At 45.0% G+C, this 26,719-nt stretch overlaps 1 protein-coding gene and 1 long non-coding RNA gene across 6 annotated transcripts in view; one reads left to right on the top strand and one right to left on the bottom strand.

The window, feature by feature from the left end:
* Positions 1–2,164, bottom strand: part of LOC120937452 — an 84,402-nt gene extending 82,238 nt beyond the window's left edge. The window contains exon 1 of the long non-coding RNA XR_005748716.1: positions 2,082–2,164. This is a non-coding gene — a long non-coding RNA (uncharacterized LOC120937452). The remainder of the gene's footprint in view (positions 1–2,081) is intronic.
* A 94-nt stretch (positions 2,165–2,258) lies between these two features.
* The window catches only part of LOC120937451, a 499,763-nt gene continuing 475,302 nt past the window's right edge, over positions 2,259–26,719 (top strand). For 2 of the 5 annotated variants that reach the window (XM_040350704.1, XM_040350701.1), the window contains exon 1: positions 2,648–2,781. In XM_040350704.1, the coding sequence (XP_040206638.1) occupies positions 2,748–2,781 (34 nt within the window). In that variant the 5' untranslated portion in view covers positions 2,648–2,747. Of the gene's footprint in view, positions 2,328–2,630; positions 2,782–26,719 lie in introns of those variants that run through there. The other 3 variants (XM_040350703.1, XM_040350702.1, XM_040350706.1) reach the window with 3 other exon arrangements.

Raw genomic sequence — 26,719 nt, 5'->3', positions numbered from 1 at the left:
CTACCTGTTCTTGATTGAAAACTTCACCCAAATTAATACTTCTATTGTGTATATATTTAAAAATATCCGTTGCTGCAGTTTCTACTTGCATGTTGGTGCAAGATGAATAAGAAAAGAAAATATGAATCTGCGCCACAGAGTATTTAAAATAATCTGGAGCCCTCGGGTAGACTCTCAGGTATTAAAGAGAAAATATAAATATAAAAATATAAATATGCACCCAGGACTTGGCCACAACCAGTACTGGGTGATGCCAGAGAAGGTGGGTCCGCCAACCACAAACAAAAACGTGTCGGTGCTCCTGGAGAGTCTGGAAACACAAAACAGGGGGTCAGAGGAAAGGGAGGGGCCTTTTAAATGTTATCTGATTTGTGTTCCCTGTAGAGGGCAGAGCCAATCATCTCAAGTAGCTGTCCTGGAAGGTGAGGGTGAGTTATTTTTTTTTTATTGTATTCTATGCAATAAGAAAAAGCCTTGTGTGTGCAGCAGCCCCCTCTAATACTTACCTGAGCCCGTCCAGCGATGTTGCAGGAGTGTCTAGGACTACCCTTCTCTGACTAAGACAGCAGCGTGGCACCATTGGCTTCCGCTGCTGTCAAAGTCAGTCAATGAGAGAAAAAGTGCAGGTCAGACACAGTCCGTGTCTGGAGACAGGGAGCTGTGGCGTGGCTTAGGTGCCCTCATAGCAAGCCGCTTGCTGTGGGGGCACTCAGCAGATGGGAGGGGCCAGGAGCAATAAAGAGGGACTTGAGATGAGGAGGCTCTTGGCTTCTCTGAAAAAAAACACTGCACAGAGTAAGTATAACATGTTTAACCACTTCAATACTGGGCACTTTCCCTTCTTCCTGCCCAAGCCAATTTTCAGTACTGTCGCTATTTCAATGACAATTGTGTGGTCATGCTACACTGTACCCAAACAGAATTTTTATCAGTTTGTCCCCACAAATAGAGCTTTCTTTTGGTGGTATTTGATCACCTCTGCGGTTTTTATTTGTTGCTAAAAATATAAAAAATAAAAATAAATGTATTTAAAGCGAAGGTTCACCCTAAAAACAAGTATATACCATTCCATCCAGCATACTGCTGACATGTACAGTAGGCTGTTTTTTTTTTTTTTTTTTCCGCTGTACATACCGCTGTATAGATATTCCCCCCCCCCCCCGGGTTCCGGGTAGTGGGCGTTCCTATTCAGAGACTAAGTGATTAACGTGATAACAAAAGCTTCCCTTTGGCGCATTATGCGCGTCACCAGTTTCCGAAAGACGTTCGGCTTCTTTCGGAAACTGGTGACGCGCATTATGCGCCGGAGGGAAGCTTTTGTCATCACGTCAATCACTTAGTCTCTGAATAGGAACGCCCACTCCCGCGGGATCCACTACTCGGAAGCCAAGGGGGAAAAATATCTATACAGTGGTATGTACAGCGGAAAAAAAAAAAAAGCAGACTGTACATGTTGGCAGTATGCTGGATACTTGTTTTTAGGGTGAACCTCCGCTTTAAGGATTGCAGTCTGTTCCTGTTAGGAAGATTCACCCTTGCTATTTACCCTGCTTATTGTTGTCACTGAAAGAAAATCCCAAAATTCCAGGAACAGAGAGGAAATCTTCTAAAAGGGACCTTAGGTTGTAGTGACCCAGGTGACAGCCCAGTGATATGGTCTCTGAAGGAATTTCCTCTCTGATCCAGTTTTGGATATGGGACAGGAAGTGAAGCTAAATCTTCCCAGTGGGATGCAGATGAAAAAAATATAATAATAATAATAATAAAAAAAGGTTATTACCCTCCGTCACTCTATCCATAATGGACAAAAGGGTTTTGCCTTTAGTTCTACTTCAACAGGAAATACACTTTGAAAATTATTATTTTCACAAGCCGGAGAATTAAGTAGAAGTCGAGTCAAATCCTAAGATAGCCCACACATCATTTTCTGTCACCCAGTGAGTTAAATGATGAAAAAAAAAAAAAATATTGTATTCCATAGGTATAAAAAAATTAAACATTGAGACCAAGTAACTATAAAATTAATATAAAGTACAATCGTGCAAGAGGCACAAAAACCAATCACGAGGGTACAGACTCACCAGGAACCACCAGTTGTGACTCGGCTCCCTGCAGGGGAAAACACTGGAGAATGCAAAGGAATACCAGCGGCTCCCAGTCCTAGACTTTTCCTTCCAGCGGGTATCCGATTAGAAAGCGGTCGCCGGGATGTCACTCCAATTTGAGAACGCGGTGATGGGAACATGGTAATACAGCTCCCGCCAAGCAGATCAGAATGGGTTGAAAACTTTGGGTGACACAAGCGGCCACTTGTAATGACGTCCAAGGTAAGCGTCGGCAGCGCCTTTGCGTCTATGTAAATTACAGAGTAGTATATTGGGCGGTCTGGATAATGTTGTGTTATTGTGCGACCTCTAGAGAGCAGACGAAGCGAGAGGGAAAATTAGGTACAACAAACTACGCCTGCAGTAATTTACGTGTTTCTTCTCGGAATAAATATTACAGCAGCATCACAAACTGAAAGCAGCTCTCGGTCATAGTTTAGTCTTATCAACTGTAGGTGTTATACTTAAGTTACTCCTTGTTCCAGTAGGCAAATAATTTAGACCAGTCCCTTCAGATATGACCCGTACAACCCGTGACTGTCAGGGGTGGGGCTACATAGCTGAATGGGTAACGCAGAAGGAGAGCACTAATACGAGGTATGGAGGAAAACAAAATGGAGCGAAAGATGGGAAGATAAGCGAATGGCTAATAAAGGGAGGCCGTATGGGGCTCGAGGTGGGAAATAAAGAATCGTTTGTTTGTTATGTGTTTAGGGAAGTGTGCATGCGAGCAGATTATGCACATTCTAGGCATGATGTGTCTGTTTGTATAGGAAATTGAGGTAGGCATGTGTGTATGTGCCATGCCGCTGGTTACGAAGTGGATAAGCCCATTCTACTTGATATCCCCCAGAATGACTGTGGATGTAAAGCGATCTTAAACCCAAAAATGTATTACTTTGCAGATTACCAATTTTTAGTTGTAGCGACTGCATTCTTCTTCCCCCCCCCCCCCCCCCCCCCATCTTTGTTAGGCTTTTTCCTTTATTGTCATCAGGTAACAGTTAGTCTGTCATTTTCAAAAACTAGTAGGCTAAGCAACCTGGCAAAAGTGGCAATGATAGGGCTAAGGCAAATCATTTAATATTGACAGGGGTGCTTACAATTGTTAACTTTTCTTTTACATAAAACCCTTTTCCCAAAAGGGGGTGGGGGGGTAATCTATATATATATATATATATATAGAACTCAACGTGTGTGTGTGTGTGTATGTATGTATGTTCCAGCATCACGTCCAAACGGCTAAAGATATTAACATGAAACTTGGCACACATGTTACTTATATGTCAGCAACAAACATAGGATAGGTGGTTTAACCCTTACCCACCCCCATTTGCCATGGTTGGGGTTTTCCTTTAAAGTCCCATTCAACTCTATGGGAAATACATGTTACTTCATAACTTCCAAACGGCTGTAGATATTTCGATAACACTTGGTCACATGTTACTTATATGTCCACTTAAACTATAGGATAGTTAATTTATCCCTTAACTACCCTCATTTGTGAGGGTCGAGGTTTTTGTTTAAAGTCCCATGCAAATCAATGGGAAATGTATGTTCCCACATAACTTCTGTAAGCCTGGAGATATTTCAATAATACCTGGTACACATATTACTTATGTGCCAAATAAAAATATATGACAGTTAAATTAACCCTTACCTACACCCTTATATAAAAGATGGGTATATTTATATTACTATGATTTTCCTCCCCAAAAGGTTAAGATAGGAAGACCGGGCAACGCCGGGTATTCAGCTAGTGTTCCTATAATTGCTTGAAGTGGTTCTAAAGAGAAAACATGTGTGTGTGTGTTATTTATTTATATATATATATATATATATATATATATATATAATATATATATATATATATATAAAAACACACACTTCTATACCCTTGTAGAATTTATGTTTTCTTGGCCATTTTTCAGAGAATATGAATAACACAAAAACGTTTCTTTCACTCACGATTAGTGTTTGGCTGAAGCCAATTATTATCAATCAACTGTGTTTACTCTTTCTAAATCATAATGGCAACAAAAGTTTGCATACCCAGGTGATTTTGGCCAGGGTTTGAATGGCTATTCAAGGTAACCATCCTCTGTTTGCTTATAATTGGCTGGGTTCACACTGGTATGACAAATGCTCTGACATTGGGAGTTTGTGCCGCATGACTTGTGAAAATCAATGTTTCCTTATGGGAACTATCTGAACTGGTCCGACACAAGTCGGTCCAACTTTGAAAATGCTCCCTGTACTACTTTGATCCTACTTCAGCCCAATGCGACTTGTGCTCTGATGATCTTGAGGGGAAACTCCATGGCAAATTTAAAAAAAATAACTGGCATGGGTTACCCTTCTAAGAGCATACCAGGCACTTCGGTCTGGTATGGATTTTAAGGGGAACACCCTACACCGAAAAAATGTAAGGAATGACTAAGCGCTGATATTTGCACGAAACGTGTCTACCTCTTTGTCACCTGCTCCATCTGTCAACCACTTGTCATATGAAGCTTCAATAAAAGGATTTTTGGAAGTGCAGCTGTCCGGAATTATTTCTTCATGTTACACACAGCATGCGAGCTGGGCTAGCACCTGACTAGTGTGTGTGAGTGAGGATTAACCAGAGACTCACTCACCTGGAGCGGCTTTTCTTGTTTCTGCCTGTTGGTTGCCGGGGTCTGCGGGCGGGGGTGTTATTGGAATCTGGGAGCCCCTTTTTTAATAAGTGGGCCCCCAGATCCTGGCCCCCCCACACCATTCACCTGGGGGGAAAAAGTGTCAGAAATAAAATGCTACACAGGTCTTCAACCTCCCTGTCAGGATGATTAATTCAGATTTTAGGTGCTGAAAGCGGTACCATTATTTTGCATGGAAATTTGGTGTTTCTCTTATCGTCCATGGATGGACACAGCTCCTTAAATCTTGACAAGTGGGTTATGTTCCCTGTTCACAGGAGAGGACTAGGCAGAAACATGTTAGATAATTAAATACATGTTACATTAACAGAGTTGAACAGCCCCGCCCAGGGGGTGGTCCCTCTAGACATAACCCTCCTCACTGCAGCCTCAGTTTCGTTCTGCCTAGCAAAGGAGAAGCACATATGGCTCCCTTTGGGCCCAGCGCCCTGAGGAGAAATTTTGTTTTATTTTATTTTATATTACTTTTTCTTAAAGAATCTTCTTTCAACTGTCGGCTGAGAGACAGGCTGGATAATATAGATCCTTGTAGTCTACTCAGTCCGACCAGCAAGCGTGGGCACACCTTTGCAAAGAGGCTGGGTCTGCCATGCCATACCCCATGACTCCTGGGGTGGCCGGTGAGCTTTGCTCCGAGGTCCACATATGACTGGGCTGTGGTGTTGTCTCACTCACAGTGGTCCGGGCTGACAGCTACCTCCATTGCGGTTGTAGTTCTGTCAGGAATGTGTCAGCGAGTCCTCGCTCAGACGGGTAAGTACAGTCCCTCCTGCTTCGGTGGGTTGGTATGGTTGGGCATTCCTGTGGTTCGGGGGTCCTCTTCTCCTCCCTTCCCTGCTCCCTTTCCCTTGCTGCATTGCTAACATTGCCGCTGTCAGGGGGGAGGCAGCCTTCCTGAGGGGACTGTGTTATCTGGCCTGTGTTTTTTCACTGTTAAAAAGCCCTGTGATGAGCACAGATGTTTATGATTACCCTGTATTATACTTCAGTGAGTAGTTAGATGCTGACTGATTGGTGATCCTTACCCACCTGTAACGGTTTTGTATGGTCATTATATCTCATATGCTCATTGCAATGTATCTGTGCCTTATCCTTTAAAAAAAAAAAAAAAAAAAAAAGCCCTAGGAGGCTTTTCCTGTTTAAACGCGGAATTTTGCCGCCATTTGGCACACAGGTCCCTGCAGATGCCGCACAGTTACCTCACGGTTCATTTCCTCTCACAGGCTGTGTGCTGAGAGCGGACGGCAGCGCTGGGCAGTCTCCTCCTGAGGTGAGTCCCCTGGTTAGCCCAGCAAGTGGGTGAGAGGCCCTGAATAGGGCTCTAGGAGCTTTTATTTGTAAGGACATGTGTGCATATTATAATACACACTGTAAATATTATTAATATCTGGAGTCAGTATCTGGGTCCTTCCCCACATGCTGGTGGTGGCAGCAGGTGTTAGCACCTGGGATTCCCACAGAGGTTTTTTTGTTGGTCATGGACACGTTTGGGCCAGGGTGGGGGTGGACTGTGGACGGGCGGTGAAAGAGTGCCCCCTTCCCCCGTTATCCCCTGGGGAATGCTCTGTTATGGAGCCATGGACCAGGTACCTTGTTAGTATAAAAAAAAAGCAGGCTAAGGCATTTATGGGTGCGATTTTTACTGCTGTAAGTGACTCTCTTAGACTCCATTCACATCTATGCGACAGCGGCGTATTTTGCCGCGAGTGTGTGTCTTTTTTTTTTTCAGATTCTTCCCATTGCTGTCAATGGGCGAACGCCAATGTCGCCTGAAAAAAAGGGTCCGGGACTTTTTACAGGCGTTCGGCGTCTATGAGATGTGAACCATCTCCATAGACAGCAATGGGAATTCTCCCCTCTAGCGGCAGAAGCGTCCGGCGTTTTGTCGCATAGATGTGAATGGAGCCTTAAGCTGCATAGTGCAGCTGGATTTTCGCCAAGGGCTCTGTCTTTTTTGGATCACACAAATCAGACTGATCTGTGTAGGTTTTTTTCCTTCTGTGCCCTTCTTTGATAATTTCTGAGATGCGGAATGAGAAGAGCCGCTGAGGGCTTTTGTAGTACCTCACCGCCGGGGCGGGAACCCCCCCTTGTATGGATCTGACTGATAGAAGATCCAAAGTACTGACCCGTTCCAGGGTTACCATGCTGGGGTCTGACTTGCGGCCTATTGTGGCCACTACTCTGGGGTCTCAGTCGGCGCTGGTGCCATTTTTTGGGAGGTTTTTCAATTACATTGAAAACTCCCATTGGCGGCCATTTTGTCGTAGCTGAGCTATGGCGCAGCTTACATTGCGGTCGGCCATTTTTTTGTGGCCGCGTTCTGAACGCTTGGCCAATTTGGAGTAGTCTTGACCCCTAGTGATGTATACAACTCACGGAGTGAGCATTTTGCACCAGACAGTGGAGAAGCACCGACTCTCTCACAAAGTTATTAGGCTAGCGGACCAGCTGGTCCAGGGCCTCATATAGGTCTGTGATGCTTCATTGTTATCCAGGGCTTCTGTTTCAGAATGGTGCACATGGTGGTGTAGTGGTTAACTCCATTACTTGGCAGCAAGAGAGTCATTGGTTCGAATCTGAACACTGATGCCAATCTGCCTGGCGCTTGCATTGTCGATCCCTGTGTCTGCGTGGGTTTCCTCCGGGTACTCCGGTTTCCTCCAAAGGCATGTGTGCATACACCTACATAATATACATACACACTATGTGTGTGTTTTATTTAGGGGCAACCCTTCCAGGCCGTCAAAGGCCCAGCTGGGGGACTAATCCGTCCCTGGGTGCGTAAGACTATCATGCCGGCACCAAAATCCTGCCAATGTATGTAGCCTTCCCTCCCTGTCTCTAGGTGGGAGGGGAGGCTTACAGGTTTACAATTTGGTTAAACCTCCCTGCTCTCCGACCAGTGGGTCTGCGAGGTGGTCTCTTCGGAGTACTTGATAGGGTTTCCTCCTATCCACAGAACAAAGTTCTTTCCTTGTGTCTTCCTCTCCCGGCCCGTCGGTCTGCCTTGGGCAGTGTGGGATTTGCTAAGCTGCGGGGTATTTTACCTTTCTTGCAGGACGAGAGGTTTGGGGTTTTCTATGGGCCTCAGGCCCTAAATACCTTTGTGAACATCAGGTAGTTCCTCGTGGAATCCATTTGTTCGGTGGTAGCTGCGCTCCATCCGGGGGACGTCCTGGCGTCCTCAGACATTAGGGAAGCATACATGCATGTCCCGTTTTTTGTGCATGTCACCGTGTTTTTTTCTATGCTTCGTGATGAGAGAGGGTCTCTGTCAGCCTGTGGCCCTCCCTTTTGATCTGGCGTCAGCAGCATGGGTTTTCAGCTAGGAGCTCGCACTTATCCTAACTTTGTTGGGACAGCGAGGCTTTGCCTCATTGGCTACTTGGACGACTTTCTTCTGAGAGCAGCTTCTGTCTCAGACCTAGTGGATGTGTTATTTCCATTCAGACCCTCCGAAGATTCGGGTGGGTGTTAAACGTTTAGGCCAGAAGGTGTAGCTCAGTGGCAGCAAGCCTGCCCTCCATGTGTGTGACTCAGGGTTCAAATCCTGGGCATGCTAGGTTTCCGACTCAGCGTTGGAGTATCTAGTGTTGATCCAGACTCCTCGTGGCGAAGGTCCTTTTTCCCCTGGAAAAATCGCAGACTCTTCTGTCTGCGTGATGCCAATACCTTCACCACAATCGGTCTTCTCTCCGGGCGCCTGCTGGTTCGGGGCCTGTGGGTAGCCTCCTTCAAGGCGGTACTGTATGCCCAGTTCCACACTCTGGTTTTCCAGGGGAAATACTGTCCAGGTGGTGAAAATCTCTTGGCTCTGAAATCATCAGATTCCAGTGTGCCACCTAGTCAGTCTCTCTGAGTTGGTGACAGAGATCCCCCCCCACTCTTCAGTCCGGGAAGTTGTTTCTTCCTTCCAGTGGTCGGTGTTTACGACGGATGCCAGCTCACGGGTTGTGAACCTGGGGGGCCCTGAGTCAGTGGACTTGCGTGGACCTACGGCCACACCTCCCTGAGTGTGTCTGTTCTCGGTAGCTACCCAGGGTCGGGCCTGGCTAGTGCCTGGGTGGGAGACCACCTGGGAATACCAGGTGCTGTCTACTGTTCATATTTTAGGCGATCAGGCTATGCTTCTCCTCGTGGTCGGCCGATCTGGTTTCAGCCGGACAACGCCACGGCTGTGGCTTCGGTCTACCATCGGGTATACCGGCAGGCGGACTACTGGAATCGCTAGATGTTGGACCAGGGCAACTGGTCTTTGTGCTAGGGGTGTTTTGGCTCCCTTGCAGGAGGTGAGCCTCACAGGGCATGGATCTCCTGGCCGCTCGTCTCCGCCGCAAGGGTGTCAAAGTTAGTGGCCAAGTCTAGTGATCTGGTACAGACGCGTCAGTCGCGCTGGTGGCCCTGTGGGGTCTTTATCAGCGACTTTTTGCCGTTCCTCCATGGTAGTTGCTTCCTCGGCCACTCCACAGAGTGGAGGCTGAGGAGATCCTGTTGATTCTAATCGCTCCAGATTGACCTTGGCATCCTTGGTACGCCGATATCGGGCGCCTGGTAGTGGAGGTCCCTCTGTCTCCAGGTCCCATACTTCCTCCTGTTGTACAGTCACTGACTTGCTCAACATGGTTATTGGAAGCCAGACTTTAGGTGACCGGGGTCTGTCTGACTCGGTCATCTCGACAATGCTGAGGGCACCGTAGTCTTCCGGGGAATCTACTGTCGCACCTGGCAGGCCTACATCTCTTGGTGCGAAGGGATGGAGTGACATCCACGGACGTACTCGGTGTCCAGGGTCCTGCTGTTTTTAAAGCTTGGAGTGGATCTTAAAATTGCTTAAAGCACCGTTTGGGGGCAGATTTCAGCCTTGGCTGTGTTCTTTCAGTGGCCTTTTTGCGGCCCGTTCCCTGGTGGGCCCCGTTTTGTGTGCAGGGGGTTTGTCATATACTTCCCCTCTTGGCCCATCTTTTCCCCCATGAGTTTTGACTTTGGTGCTCTCGGTTCTTCAGGAACCTTCCTTTTGGAAACATCAGAGAGATTTTCTCGACACGAAATCAGAAGGTGGCCCCCTTTAGTGGCCTTTACCTTTTGTTAGAGGGGTTTCTGAGTTGGCGGTCTTGTCTTGCAAGCCACCATGCTTGATCCTCCATAAGAATTAGGTGATGGTGCGCCCGCGACCTTCCCTTCTTCCGAAGGAGGTTTCGGCCTTTCATACTTTAGGCGTGGTACACGCTTTGCAGTCACGGCACTTTCGACCAGGGCAATTGGTGCTTCTTGTTGTTTTTTTCAACATCATGCGTCGGTCTCACAGGTGTGCGAGGCGGCGACTTGCTCGTCCGTTCACGCTTTTTAAAAAATTTACATGGTTGCTGTAAATGCATCTTATGATGTTTTTTTTTTGGCCGCTAGTTTTTGCCGGCGGCTGTTTAAAGTTGCACCTCCTCCGTTGAGGAGCTCTGCTTGTTTTGGGGTGAAGTTAAAATTGGTCTTTCTGATATATTTTCCACCCCTCGTTTTTGACACTGCTTGGGGACGTCCCACTTGTCAAGATTTAAGGAGTTGTGTCCGTCCATCGACGACGAGAGAAAATATGATTTTTTTTGTACTCACCGTAAAATCCTTTTCTCTGACGTCCATGGACGGACACAGCACCCGCCCCTCCTTTTTTTAGGTTTGTACTGCTTGTTACGAACTGAGGCTGCAGTGAGGAGGGTTTTGTCTGGAGGGACCACCCCCTGGGCGGGGCTGTTCAACTCAGATAATTAAATACATGTTACATTAACAAACATGTTTCTGCCTAGTCCTCTCCTGTAAACAGGGAACATAACCCACTTGTCAAGATTTAAGGAGCTGTGTCCGTCCATGGACGTCGGAGAAAAGGATTTTACGGTGAGTACAAAAAATCCTATTTTTTACATTGCCTGTAATTCTTTGGACAGATTTAAGTGAGTTATTCCTAACGAGCCTAGTAGACATCTCGGGTATGATAAAGTTTGAAAAACAAAATTATAAATTTAAATATAATTAACTATAAATAATTATAACAAATAATATATTTATAATAACAAATATTTAATAATGTAATCAAATCAAAAACACCAAATTTGCTCAGTTGCAGAATTGTCGCCGTCATTACCTTTATTTTTTGATGACAAATTTTCCCACAAATTTCCATCGCTCAATTCTGCAAGTGATTATAATTTATTATCGCTGTTTTTTTTTTATCTGGTCTAAAACCACTTTTGACATAAAGGGACCCTTTTTGGTTGCTATGGACAATCTCCATGTTCCAGGCAGAAAGAACAGATTGTATTATATACAAGTGCATGTAGGACACTGGGAAGACCACTAGGGACAAAGGGTGTGTGTATTTTTTACATACAGTACTGTAATCTATAAGATTACAGCATACTGTATGTATTATGTTTATTTACTTTTTTGAATTTTGCGCCGATCTCCACCCCTGTGCGTCGTAACATCGCAGGGAACGGAGCTCGGCGGCACACAGGCACTGTTTGAATCGAGCAAGGACACCGCTCGATCACACAGCGGAGAGGCATCACAGGATCCAGGGATAAGGTAAGTAATTCCCTGCCTGTGGATGCTGTGAGGTGATCCCGAGTCTGGCTCTGGGTTACCGCTTTTGGTTCTGAAATTCCACCCCGAGCCTGACTCGGGAATACCGCCAGGAGGGTTAAAGTAATTTAATAGGCAGCTCCGGGGTCTCTTCGGACTTCTTCCCCCCCCCCTCTCTGATTCTTTTGCCGTGTCTCCTGCGCTACCTTCTGCTCTTTTGACCAGTCTGCGTCTTTCCTCTTCTCTTCCGATGTTGACACAATGCTCTCTCCCGCTCTAATGCAAGGTGTGCCACTACTTATATTGGCATTGGCGGGGTCACTGTGTGACGTCACCTGCCCCTTATGATGTCACCGCCCAGGGCATGATGGGTGGTAGTGTCATTAGGGGTGGGCCTCCAGTGACCCCACCCCATGCCAATATAAGTAGTGTTTTATTAACATCAGAAGAAGAGCGAACAAAAGAGCAGAAGATAGTGTAGAAGAACAGGAAAGAGAGTGGAGAAGAGCCGGGGAGGGGAGAAGAAGTCAGAGTCCACCGGAGCTGCCTAATAAATTACTTTATAAACCTGTGTTGTGTGTGTGTGTGTGTGTGTGTGTGTGTGTGTGTGTGTGTTTTAAAAAAAAAAAAATGGGTAGGGGTACCATGTACTCCATACTCATTCACATAGGGTGGGGGGGCCAGGATCCGGGGGCCCCCTTGTTAAAGGGGGCTCCCAGATTCCGATAAGCCCTTGTCCGCAGACCCCGGGAACCAATAGGCAGGGTTGTCTGGAAGAGGCCCTTGTCCTCTTCATCATGGGGACAAGATGCTTTGGGGTAGGGGGCTGAAGAACTCCACACCATAAAGATTCATACCATACACAGTGCCTGGTATTGTCAGGGGATTAAAGTTGGATCCTTGTTCATTAAAGTCGGACTTCAAGTCCCAGGGAAAAGTTGGATTCAAAGTTGTACAACTGTCGTGTCGTACCAGTGTGAACCCGTTTTTGGACTCCTAACAGACCCTTGCATCCAGTGCTCCACTGACGTTTCTAAATTATGTGGAAAGCAAAAAAAATTGTCAAAGGATCTGCGGGAAAAGGTAGTTGATCTGTATAAAACAGGGAAGGGAAATAAAAAGATATCCGAGAAACTGACTTCCAATTAGCAGTGTTCAAACGCTAATCAAGAAGTGGAAAATGAGGGGTTCTGTTGAAACCAAACCACTGTCAGGTAGACCAAATAAACTTCCAGCCACAACTGCCAGGAAAATAGTTTGGGTTGCAAAGATAAACCCACAAATAACTTCAGGTCAAATACAGGACTCTTTGAAAACATGTGGTGTGGCTGTTTCAAGATGCGCAATAAGGAGGCACTTGAAGAAAGATGGGCTGCATGGTCGAGTCGCCAGAAGAAAGCCATTACTATGCAAATGTCACAAAGCATCCCACTTAGAATATGCCAAACACCACAGAGACAAACCTTCTAGCACAAAGACATTTGGAGTGATGAGACCAAATTTGAACTTTTTGACCACAACCATAAACGCTATATTTGGAGAGGAGTCAACAAGGCCTATGATGAAAGGTATGGAGGTGGATCAGTGATGTTTTGGGGATGTGTGAGCTACAGAGGCACAGGAAATTTGGTTAAAATTGTTGGGAAGATGAATGCAGTATGTTATCAACAAATAGTGGAGGAACATTTGCATTCATCAGCCAGGAAGCTGTGCATGGGATGTACCTAGACATTCCAACATAACAATAATCCAAAACACAAGGACAAGTCAACCTGTCATTGGCTACAGCAGAATAAAGTAAAGGTTCTGGAGTGGCCATCTCGGTCTCCTGACCTCAATATCATTGAGCCACTCTGGGGAGATCTCAAACGTGCAGTTCATGCAAGACAGCCCAAGAATTTACAGGAACTGGAGGCTTTTTGCCAAAAGGAATGGACAAGCTTTACCATCTGAGAAGATGAAGAGCCTCATCCACAAAAGACTTAAACCTGTCATTGATCTTAAAGGAGGCAATACACATTAAGAACTGGGGTATGTAAAATTTTGATCAGGGTCATCTGGGTAGTTTCTGTTGCCGTTTTAATAAAATAAAAAAGTACACAGTTGAATGATAATTTAATGGCTTTTATACTCTCTAAAAAATGTCCAAGAAGTCTTAAAGTCTGCCAGGGTAAGTAAACACCTGAGCACAACTGTGTGTGTGAGTGTCTATATACTTTGTGTTCTGTTGTTACCTTTAAACCCAGTAATATTAAAATAGTTAAAACCCCCCCCCCCCCCCATAATACCCACAGCTTATAAATCTTTTTTTTTTTTTTTTTTTATAAATGTATACCACGGTCACATGATAAACTGCACAGTGTGTCCAGTGCTAAGTTTTCAGGTAGGGGATTTCCACTACAGCCTGCATACATGCCCATGTGTGTGATGTCAATAACATGTGACCTGAACAGTTCAACTGAAACAGGAAATGTTCTCTCCAGCAATAAAGACTAAACTGAGCATGTGCAGGATGGCTACCCTCACTGTATTATATGGCCTTGCCCAGATAGCCAGTGCAGGAGGGATGGATCTGTCCATATAGTGTCAAAAAGCCTTTTTACATAATGCAGAGGATTAACCCCTTAAGTTCCACAGTGAGTATAACAAGCATGCCATTCTGCATGTACAAACAGATTTTACTGTTGTGGGTTTAGTAACGCTTTAATGTATTCCCTGAATAAAAGTGTTTGTTCATCCTTACCAAAAATCTGCCTATTCAGCTAAGGAGTGTCTGTAGATGGGAACAAACTGCAGCTTTGACTAAAGTTGAATATTGCCTTATAGGTTTAGGCCATTTACATACATCCTGAAGCCTGACTGAAATACTCCCCATGATGTTTCGTTACTGCTCGCCTCCTCCATCACAGGAGTGGGCTCTCAAACGCTGAGCTCAGAGCTATATGTATAGCAAGGTACAGCGCTAAATAACTAAACTGTGATAAACTTAATGTGTTAACACAAGTGTGAATAAATGACTGAACATGAATTAGATCAATATTAAAAATTGATATATCGAAGAAAATAAAAATAATGAAATTAAAAATAATGAAAAACAATTCCAAATCTGTGAATAGGAAATGAAAAACAGAAGAAGCAAAAAAGTCCATATGCTATGATTCACATCGGTGCACATAAATCAAATGTGTGAAAAGAGGAGTCTTCTTCCACCAGTGAAACACCCAAGGTAGTGGTAATGTAGTCTCCCTACCAGAAGTAGATGACCGTTTATTACAGCAGTCTCTCTGAGCACAGGGGTTTAAAGTCTCCCAAAAGACTCAATCCAGACTCAATCCAGATGGTCAATAGGCACAGGGTGATGACTCAATGTCTCATAGGGTAGGAAATCTTGAGGAGACGCCGCATCAGAGTCAGAGAGACTGCTGTAATAACGGTCATCTACTTCTGGTAGGGAGACTACATTACCACTACCTTGGGTGTTTCACTGGTGGAAGAAGACTCCTCTTTTCACACATTTGATTTATGTGAATCCTTGCATATGGACTTTTTTTGCTTCTTCTGTTTTTCATTTCCTATTCACACATTTGGAATTTGTTTTTTTTTCATTATTTGTAATTTCATTATTTTTATTTTCTTTGATGCATCAATTTTTAATATTGATCTAATTCATGTTCAGTCATTTATTCACACTTGTGTTCACACATTAAGTTTATTACAGTTTAGTTATTTAGCGCTGTACCTTGCTATACATATTGTTCTAGAAATTAGGTATCTACATTTTTCTGGTACTGGCAGCTTCCTATCCCATTATCATCGTGGGAAAATATTTTTTCACATCCACCCATTTACCTTTTTAGCGCAGTGTTTTTTCCTGTTTGAAAATCTTTTTTCTGTTGTTGTTTCTTGTTACCACAACATTGCAGCTGATAGTATATCATGGACATTTTTGACTATCGCTCCCAGCACAATATCAATACAGAAGGTGTGTTTGATGGGAAGATTGAACAATCAGATGAAATAGGTGGAATATTTCTGAGACTCAAAAACCTCCTTGTTTCTGAGCTACATACAAGTTGGGATATTGCATACCTTGAACAGTATGTTGCTCAGAAGATGGTTCCCCGTAGCCTTAGATGGGAGGTAAGCCCCCAGATGGGTGAGACGGAGCTTGAGGGGTGGCTTATTTATTTTTTGTTACAATAATTTTTATTGAAATTTTTTCAAAAATACAGAGGTAGAAAACACACACAAGTATTCCCTCAGAAGGTCAGGGAAGAGTATACAACGTTGTCAACTCCAAAAAAAAAAAAACAGAGTAAGTCATGTGAGAATGGTCAAGTCGGCAACAGCATAACCACAGCTAAAGCAAGAAGGGTGACGGGCCTGTCCTTACCTCTTGCCCAACTCAAAACAATATAGTGAGGAGTACATTGGGAAAGACTAGTGGTGTAGATAAGAGTGAAGGAAGAGAGAAAGCTGGAGAGGAATAAAAGGGGAGGATGGGAGGAGAGAGGGGGTAAGGTGGAAGGAGGGGGGGGGGAGCAAGGGGAAGGAAGAAGGGATGGATACCTGTGGGATCATTCTAAATATACTCTTATATAGATAATTGTTTAGAACATATCAAAAGCAACATGACATCAAGAGGACAGTTCAAATCTATTGCACTCGGAACCATTCTGTCCAGGGTTTCCACTGCACATTAAATTTCGCTCGCCTACCCTCCCTGTTTGCCAACAGAGATTCAAAAGTGTAGTTGGTTCGCGTAATCTCTAGGACCTCAGTAACACTTGGTAATTGATTTCCAATTTCTAGTCAGCAGCAGCCTAGCAGCTAGCAGGATGTGGGTGACTACAATTCGAAAATCTGGGGAAATCCCTCTATTCCCAAGTTCAGTAGCGCCAGTTCAGGATTGGGGGGCGTCAATATACCTGTTATACGTTTATATACATCTAAATACACCTCTCCAGTAACTCGTGAGATTCTTGCAGAGCCAAAAAACATGAAAAATGCTGCCTATGTCTCCACAATCCCTCCAACACAGCGGAGAGTCAGAGGGATAGAATTGAGCTATGCGATAAGGGGTGAGGTACCACCTTAGTGCTATCTTTTTTGACAGTTCCCAGTGATTAATGCATCTGGAAGCTTTGTATATAAGTTTAAACAAGTACTTCCATTGGCTCGGAGAAAATGTTTTGCCCAAATCTACTTCCCATTTGCGAAGGGGGGGTGTTATCTTAAAGAGTAGTTTGTCCTGAAAAAGGTTATAGAAGAGGGAGACACCTTTAGGGGGAGGTGTTTTAGTGTAGAATTGCCATATGGCCTCGTGGATCAGTAAGTTACGTGTTTGCAGTGTATTAAGAAAATGGGAGGCCTGAGCGTGTTTGAAGCCTTCCGCCCGCGTCAGACCGTATTCTGCAGCAAGCGTGTCAAACGGTTTGAGGACATTGTAGCAATAAAGGTCTTCGATCCAGGTGATACCCTTAGCGGCCCAGTTGGAGAAGGAGGTGTGCGGTATAACGCCCGACAGGGTTTCAATGGGAATTGGTACAGATATAGTGTTGGGGGATGTACGCGCCAGGCCGCACAACTCCCGCCAGGCTAGAATGGAGGCCTGGAGCGTCAGCGGTAGGTTACGTAGAGGAAGAGGACGCCAAATGTCAAGTATCAGGACACTGTAGAGGTCCCTGGTCGGGCTAAGGGCTTTTTCTATGCCGCACCAAAGGATGTCAGGGGTTGGGGATATCCAGAGTCTAATCTGGGTAAGTATAGCTGCTCGATGGTAGTCCTTGATGTCGATTAGGCCCATGCCCCCAACTGACCTATGTGTGATCAAAAGGGATCTCGCGCACCTAGGGCGTTTGGTACCCCATATGTAACGATTCAGGATGCTATTTAAGGATTTGAGGTGGCTATTTTTCAGTGGGATGGGGAGTGTACGGAAGATGTACAGGATTTGGGGGAGGAGCAACATTTTGAAGGAGGCTAAGCGTCCCGACCACGTCAATTCGACCTTGGCTAGGCGAGCCGCCTCCTTAGTGATTTTGTCTATCAGCGGGACGTAGTTGGCATCGGCCAGTTTTGCCGAGTCCGTTGTGATTTGGATCCCCAGGTACTGTATACCGGACGTGGCCCAAGAGTATGGGAAAGAGGTCTGTAGGTGGGATTGGAGGCGAGGGGGAGGTTGAGACCCAATATAAAGGATTTGGTGTAGTTAATTTTATAGTATGATATGCGGCTGAACTCTGCAAGAACACTATGGGCCTGGGACAAGGAGGATTGTGGTGAGGTTAAAAAAAGAATAATATCGTCCGCAAACAAACTTATGTTGTGGGACCGGCCAGACAATACAAAACCCGGGATTCCAGCATAGGATCTAATTTTTTCTGCAAGGGGTTCTACGAGGAGGTTAAATATGGAGGGGGACAGAGGGCACCCCTGCCTAGTACCATTGGTTATGTTGAAAGCAGAGGAAAGCATACCTGAGGTGTAAACCTGCGCACAAGGTGAGGAATATAACGCTAGAATTGCCGACAGGATGGGGCCGGAGAACCCAAATTTCTCCAGTACCTGGGTCATATACCCCCAGTGCACCCTGTCGAACGCCTTCTCCGCGTCCAAGGAGAGGAGCAGAGAAGGCGTCCGAGAGGTCCCCGCGTAATGTACCAAGTCTATCACCCTTCTAGTCGCATCTGACGATTGTCTACCCGAGGTGAACCCCGTCTGATCTGGGTTGATCAGTGAAGGTAGAAGAGGGAACAGCCTAAATGCTAGAATCTTGGCGTATAATTTCACGTCCGTGTTCAACAAGGAGATGGGTCGAAAATTGGCAGGTGTAGTAGGTGCTTTCCCCGGTTTTGGAATAGTCACAATAAAAGCATTAAGCATTTCACTTGGGAAAGAGGCAGAGAGCATTGCTTCAGAGAACACTTTACCTAACACGGGGGCTAAGAGGGAGTCAAAGGCCCTGTAATAGCTATTAGGGAGCCCATCCGGGCCCGGAGATTTCCCTATGGGGAGAATTTTAATTGCTCGCAGGATCTCATGTTCTGAGATCGGCGCATTAAGAGATTCTAGTTGGGTGCTGGTCAAGGTAGGTAACGCTAAGTCAGCTAGAAAGGAGGAAATTACCTCCTCTACAGGCAGAGGGGTCCTCTCGGAGATTGTAAAGAGTGGAGTAGAACTCCGCGAAGGAGTTAGCTATGTCCTGAGGGTTGTGAATTTTGCTGCCGTCCAGCTGTTTAACAAGGAAAGGGATGGTAGATTTCACTCTGCGACTTTTCAGCCGTTGAGCCAGAAATTTGCCCGCCCGATTGCCAGACGCATAGTGTGACAATTTCAGAGATTGGACGTGTTTGTCATACCGCTCAAGAAGCAGTCTCCTGAGGTCGGAGCGCAGCCCGTACAGTTTAGCTGCTGTTGAGGCGTCAGGAGTCTGCTTGTTCCGCGATTCTAGGGAACCAATTTCAGCGAGGATGGAGTCTAATTTCTGTGCTCTCTGCCTCCTTACCCGTGCACTGAGTTGTATCATTATACCTCCAATATAGGCCTTATGGGCACACCAGATGGAGAACGGGTTAGAGACAGACCCAGAATTCCTCCACGTGTGTGGACAGGTAAGCCACATGAGAGGGCTGTTGAAGCAGATATGAATCTGCCCTCCAGATGAAGGGAGAGGAAACCGGGGCCCCCCTGTCCACCATCACCGACACCGGGGCGTGGTCAGACCACGTGATGTCATGGATGGCGGACGAGGACAGCCTTTGTAGCAAAAACTTGTCCACCAAAATCAAATCTATACGTGAATAAGAGTTATGTCTGGGGGAATGAAAGGAATAGTCTCTTTCGCTTGCGTGCTGACATCTCCAGACATCGGACATACCCTCAGCATGCAGTAGGGAGTGTAAAGCAGGTTGGTGGCGCTTAGACCGAGAGGTGGAGTCCATCTCAAAGTCAACCGTCAGGTTGTAGTCCCCGCACATGATCAGAGCTCCTTTTCTTATCTTATTAATTTTGCAAAAAAGTTTCCTCAGGAAGTGAAGTTGGTGGGTGTTGGGCGTGTACAGATTGACCAAAGTATATAATTTGTTGTTAAGGGACCCAACTAGGACCAAAAACCTGCCATCAGGGAGTCTTGAAGAGAAAAATTTACAGAGTCCTTGATGGCAATGAGAACTCCCTTTTGCTTCTTGGGGGCGGATGCTAGAAAGACATGGGGGAATCTGGTGTGGTGAAAGGGAGGCGCACCAGACGCCTTCAGGTGGGTTTCCTGAAGGCAGAGGACGTCTGAGCGTAGTTTCAGGGCCTCCCTCCACACAGAAGCTCTCTTGACTGGGTGGTTTAGACCACGGACATTAAAGGAAGTTATCGTTAGGGCCATAGTTGGTCATAGTAAAAAAAAAACGATAATAGTACCTTGTGACATTGCAGCAGGATTTCCATATTCAGCCAGGACCAGGCAGCGAATGTGGACGGTGAGCAGGATGTCTTCTTTGGAAATAGTGCGGTATCCATCTCAAGGGAAGTGAAGAGGGGAAGAGAGGTTACGAAAAAATGCGGATCCTCCTTGAAACTAATATTAGACATTAAAGTGAGGAAATCCCTATTCTTCAGGAAAAATATATTTTACGAACAAGGAGATAAGAGTGGGAAACTCCTCGCAAAAGCCCTTAGAGATGCGAAATCAGCAAATCATGTTCACGCCATCAGTGATAAGGGGGGTCACCTAAGACATGAACCCGAAAAAATAGCAGAGCTTTTTCATAAGTTCTACGATAAACTGTATAATCTACCAGATCAACATAAACCCCCCCATATACAGAACCCGAAAATAGAAACTATATCTGACTTCCTGAGGGACAGCGGACTACCCTCACTTGCCCAAAATGAAACCCACAATTTAGATGCCCCTATAAATATAGCGGAAATACAAGCTGCCATCAAAGATTTAAAAGCAGGGAAAAGCCCAGGCCCGGATGGCTTCACTTCCCAATATTACAAGACCTTCACCAATCTATTATGCACACCCCTACTTTCTACCTTCAACTACCTAGCGAAAAACAAAAACACCTCCAACTCATTCCTACTGGCACACATCGCTGTTGTACCCAAACCCGACAAAGATCATACTGACTGCGCCAACTTCAGACCCATATCACTCCTAAACGTAGATTTGAAACTCCTAGCCAAAATCCTGGCTAATAGGCTGAAACCCCTACTTACCAAAATCATAGGCCCCGAACAAGTAGGCTTTATGCCAGGTAGGGAAGCCCGTGACAACATTACAAAAGCACTAAACCTAATTCATCTAGCCCAGAAATCCAAATTCGAAGGGATGCTCCTTTCTACCGACGCCGAAAAGGCGTTTGATAGAATTTCTTGGGACTACATGTTTGCTGCCTGCTCACACATAGGGTTAGGGGGAAACATGTTGTCCTGGATCTCAGCCTTGTATCAAAATCCCCAAGCCAGAGTTAAAGTAAATAACATACTTTCCGACCCAATAAATATTAGGAATGGAACCCGTCAAGGATGCCCCCTCTCTCCAATACTTTTTATCATTTCTCTGGAACCATTGATTAGAACTATTAATCTTTCCAGAGATGTTAGAGGATTAAAAGTGAACAACATAGAATATAAAGTGGCTGCATATGCAGATGATTTACTGATCTTCCTTACACAACCCCACACCTCTATCCCCAATCTACAAAAAATATTCGACACTTTCGGATTCATCTCACACTTTAAAATAAACCAATCCAAATCGGAGGCACTAAACCTTACTCTGACCCCTGAACTTCTGACACGAGTACAGTCAAATTTCTCATTCAAGTGGGTTCCAACGACACTCAAATACCTAGGCATACACCTCACCAGCACAATAGATTCACTATTCCACGCTAACTACACCACACTACTAAAATCTATTTCGGATGACCTCAGCAAATGGACCCCAAAACTGTTCTCTTGGTTTGGCAGAGCCTCGATTTGAAAAATGACTGTTCTCCCCAGGCTTCTCTACATATTTATGCCCTCCCGGTCCGTGTCCCAGATACCTTCTTTACCAAACTAAGTAGGATACAGAGGCGCTTCTTGTGGGCAGACAAGAATCCCAGAATCAATTTCAGAATACTCACCTTACCCAAAAATGAAGGGGGGGATAGGACTTCCAGATTATAAAAAATATCACCAGGCATCCCATATAACCAGAATCATTGACTGGCACTGCCACTCTAAGGAAAAAGATTGGGTTCGGTTAGAACAGCAGTTAGCCCCTCACCAAACCAAGTTCTATCCTTGGACATTACACTCAAGGAACACTAGGGTAATAGAACACCCCTTAATAGCTAATACCCTTATGGTATGGCACAAACTGGTAGGAAAACATGACCTCGCTTCAATACCCGGCCCTCTTACTCCAATTTTCAATAACCCAGACTTCCTCCCAGGCCTCAACAGAAAAGACACACCTAACCTAGCCACACAATGTTTTAGCGGTCATATAGTCAAAACATTTGAAACCCTACAAAAAGAACGGCCTGACCCGCTCCCTGGCTTCTGGTTCTACCTTCAACTAAGAGATTTCCTGGTCAATACCAAATACCGCACCTCCTTCCTTCGCCCACTCACGACTCTTGAACAAGTTTGCATTAAAGGATCTCAAGTGCCACATACCACCTCCTTAGCTTATTCATGGCTAGTTAAACCACCATCCACTGAAATCAGTAAACATAAATTGAAATGGGAAGGTGATCTAGGCATATTGATAGAAGATGCACACTGGGAAAAGGCATGCATTATGGCACACAAATGCTCTTTAAGCACTAAATACCAAGAGATCTCATATAAGATCCTCACCCAATGGTACATCACCCCACAGAAAGCTAAACAGTGGTTCCACACAACCTCCGATATATGCTGGCGTTGCGAAAGAGATGTGGGCACTTTCCTGCACATTTGGTGGGAATGTCCACTTATTCTTGATTATTGGAAGGAGGTGATTGAGTGGATTAAGCACATTACGGAAACGCCCATAACACTAGACGCTGCAGCATGCCTACTCCACATTAATGATCTCCCGATCAGTAAGTATAAGAAAACCATCACCAGGCACCTACTAAATGCCGCTAAAACACTTATACCATTACACTGGAAATCCAAACGTACAACAACGATCAGGGACTGGCTAGATAGAGTTATGTACATTTTTAAAATGGAAGAAATATTGGCTATGAAAAAAGAAAACAGTGACAGTTTTAATGCCCTCTGGCAACCATGGCTTATGTTTACATTATCTACTGAATTTCAGGTAATATATATTTAAAGATCTTGTTACTATTTTAGTTCCTCTCTACGCTGTCTAATGCATATTACCACTGTATACCCAATCTGTTGTTACTACGTGCTGAGATGAATGTTTTTTTTTTTACCACATATGACCCACTCTCCCTTCCTTTTCCCCCTACCTTCATCCCCCAGCTCCTCCCCTTCACCTCCTACCCCTCCCTTCCCCTCTACTCCCTTTTCCACAATTACTAAATTAAGTTACATGATTCCAGGTCACGCCTTCTTGTATGTAACCCCAACATACGATACTGAATATATTACTCTATGACATTGACACTATCTTATACTTTCTCGCCTGTATAAGACCTTTGCAAACAATGTAAAAGAAATGTCATTTGTATACTATGTTTAATCTTTCAATAAATATCTTGATTGAGAAAAAAAAAAAATGCGAATAAAAAGGGAGATCCCAGCCGGGATCTGGATGCAGAGTAGCTGCACATAATGCAAGGAGGGGAAGTTCGTGGAAAACGGAGCTCCATTAAGGTCAGGGAATCAATGTAGAAACAACAAATAACAGGATTCCTGATTTATTCTTGTTGTTGCGTTTATGCGACACCAGCGACCATTCGTCTTGGGTCTGGAGCCTGGGCGAGGAGGTGGGGGCCTCTTCCCCGGGAGGATGTTCAGGCAGAATGTCCCATTTTCGTAGGAGTGTGAGCCCTTCTTCGAGGGTCATGATTACGCTGGAGACACCATCTTTAGTTATGATGAGTTTGGTTGGTTGGCCCCACTTGTAAATGATGCTGTGGTTGCGGAGTGCTTTCCTGACTGGCAGAAGGGACCTGCGTCTCTGCATGGTGTGCTGCGAGAGGTCCGCGTATACTTGTAGGTTGGCATAGCGTTCAGATGAATGGGGGTTTTTGCGGAAAGCTAGCATAAATTGATCCTTTACATGATAAAAATGTACCCGCATCAAGACATCTCTGGGTATATTCTCAGGGAGGTGTGCAGGTTTGGGCAGGCGATGTATCCGATCGACCACTAGCTCGGAGTCAGGAGTAGAAGGCAGGAGTGACCCCATAAGCTCACGTGCATATTGCTGGAGCTGAGCAGGTAGGACAGTCTCAGGGACACCCCGCAGTTTGACATTGTTCCTACGAGATCTGTCCTCGAGGTCTGCGACTTTCGCCCTGAGCCATGCCACTTCATCTTGTTCGTTATGAGAGTCCACCAGGGAGTTATATGAGGAGGCATACTCCCCCATTTTCTTTTCTACATGATCCACTCTGCCACCCAGCTCCCCCATCTCCATTTTAAAGCTTCTCATGCACTCCATCATGTCTGAGTGCAGAGAGCTTCGTAAGGAGACCAACATGTCCTTTAAAGTTGTGTCTGACACAGGCAGATTGGAAGTGGGGAAAGTGTTAATAGGAGCTGAGAGTTCACGTGTGTCCTCCATAGATCCCTGCAGTGCACTAACCTGAGATCCATGAGGCTCAGCCGACAGACGGGGCTTGGACTTGACTGGGCTGCAGGAAAGGGGAGTGGAGGCCTCTGGTGAGCGGCGTTGTGTCCCGTCCCTCGATCCTGGGCTTGGTGTGGACATGGATGATGATCCCCCGACGGAGGCCGCAGAGCCGCGGCCGGCGCCATCTTGGGACACGCTGCTAGGCCTGGGGGAGAAGAAATCTTCCAGTTTCACCGGGTGAGCGGCGTTTTTTAGTCATCCCCGGGTGGCGTGCGGGCTTGTGGCTGGTCGCCCAGGTGTTTTAAAGTGGCCCACGGTGCCTCAGTAAGCTGATTTCCCCGACGCTGAAGCAGAGCTCCTGACTCAGGCGTCCATTCAGCTGCGCGGTAGCCACGCCCCCTGGTTTATTTATTTTAACGACACAGGAGTAAAATTTTTGCAGTTCCTATTAGATAAAAAACATAGTAAGTTAAGACTGCTTAATGAGGAAATTGTTTCACTGAAAGAGAAATTAATTTCATTAAAAGACCAGGAGATCTACAAACAGAAGTCAGATACCCTTAAACGTTTTCTTGAGAAAGAGGATCAAGACCAAAAACTCAAGAAGAAGAAATACAATTGTGACTTTGTGGATTATTCCAATAAAATGGTCTTCAAATGGCAAGTAAGAGTTGATGAAGCCATGGAGGCGACTGTTGGTCATCCACCCCCTCCATTGGCTCATCCCCTCTCTACTGTTCCCCCTGCACATGCTCCTTTGGTCTCTACTGTGAATGGGACCGATGGTGCAGTAGGACAGAGTAACCATAATTTTCCTTATATTCCACCCAGTTACACTTTGGTGAAACCTAAAAATAATAAAAATAAATCTAGGAAGAATGGTTCCCAGTCTGATTGTTTTAACTCTGACTCGCCATCTAATTTTGGGAGAACTGAACAATCTTGTTTTTTCCCCAGGCCCAAAAGGGGATACGATGAAAGAGAGGCATCAGAGGGGGGAGGCGGGTCAAGTCCAAAAAAAAAGGAAACCAATAACAATAACGGTGTTTTTAATCTGAGTTCTGCCCAATTATCATTGGGGGAATAATCCGTTTTAAGCCAGGGCCTCAAATTTGCACCCCCGCGTACCCTGAACAAGTTTGAGACATTTATCGATGCTCACAAGTTTGTACGTAGAATGAATATTAAGACATTTCATTCTTAATCCCATAGGAAATGGTAGTCAAATTACCTCTTCCTCTAGTATCCAGTCACTAGAACGCAACTTGACATATGAAATTCTCTAATGCTTCTCTATTCAACCCGCCTGGTTTTGTTGCCCCTTTGGTACTAACATTCAAAGAGCTGGTATTAAGACGTAGTAGCTCTGAAAACTCCTGGATTTGGAAATTGTCATGAATTTCAGAGCAATCTGAAGCTGTTTTGTGCACGCAATGATATAGTGATACGCCCTGCCGATAAGGGTGGTGCCGTTGTGATTTTAAATGAGAGTGATTACTTAGCGATGAATAGGCTTTTATCAGACACAGCCACATATGCTCACCTGGCATGCAATCCCACTGTTAAATTTAAGAAGGAACTTGCATCTCTTATTAATGAAGGTTTTTCTTTGGGTATTCTTAATAAAAAATAGAAGACACATTTGGTACCTTCTGCTCCTAGAGTACCTGTCATCTATTATCTGCCGAAAGTGCATAAAAGCATGATCAATCCGCCAGGTCGCCCTATTATTAGTGGCATAGACTCCGTGACCGCACGAATAGGCAGATATGTTTGGCAAATTTTTACATCCACTTGTTATTACCACCCCTTCCTACCTACGGGACACAACCCAAGTTAACAATCTTTTGGCTGACTGTGGTTGGAAGGAGGGGTTTATTCTTGCCATGGCAGATGTTACCTCTCTTTACATGATTATTTCAGACACACATGGTCTTGAAGCTGTCTGATCAATTCAATTGGACAGTACAATGTCATTGGTTCAGAGGGACTTTATTATTAATTTATAAGTTTTTGCAACTAGTCAAAACTATTTTTGGTTCGGTGGGAATTTCTATTTACAGAAGTGTGGTGTGGCCATGGGAGCCAAGTTTGCTCCTAGTCTAGCAAACCTATTTATGGCCCATTGGGAAAAGGAGGTCATCGATGGTAATCCCCCCTAGAGAGTTGTGTTTATGGAAAAGATACATTGACGATTTTCTACTCTTGTGGGAAGGTGACCTCCCTTCCCTTGAAAACGTATTTTATAAATTAAATTCTAATAATAGAGGTATTTCTCTAAAGTATGAGGCTAGTCAGTCGCAGATTCACTTTTTAGATCTCAACATTTTAGTTAAAGATGGTGTTGTGACAACTACCACATACTTCAAGGAAACGGATCGGAATGCCTTCATTCCCCTTACCAGCTGTAATCACTCTCAGTGGCTTAATACGGTCCTTTGAAGGGCAGTTTCAAAGAATCAGGCGGAATTGCACCACTTTGCTTGATTATCAACAGCAAGCACTTATTTTGAAATCTAGATTTCTAGAAAAAGGTTACAATGAGGCCAATATAGACAATACCATAAAAATGGTTAATGATATGGACA

The sequence above is a fragment of the Rana temporaria genome, chromosome 4, assembly GCF_905171775.1.
Source record: "Rana temporaria chromosome 4, aRanTem1.1, whole genome shotgun sequence".
Classification (NCBI taxonomy): domain Eukaryota; kingdom Metazoa; phylum Chordata; class Amphibia; order Anura; family Ranidae; genus Rana; species Rana temporaria.
This window is presented reverse-complemented; position numbering and strand designations above follow the sequence as displayed.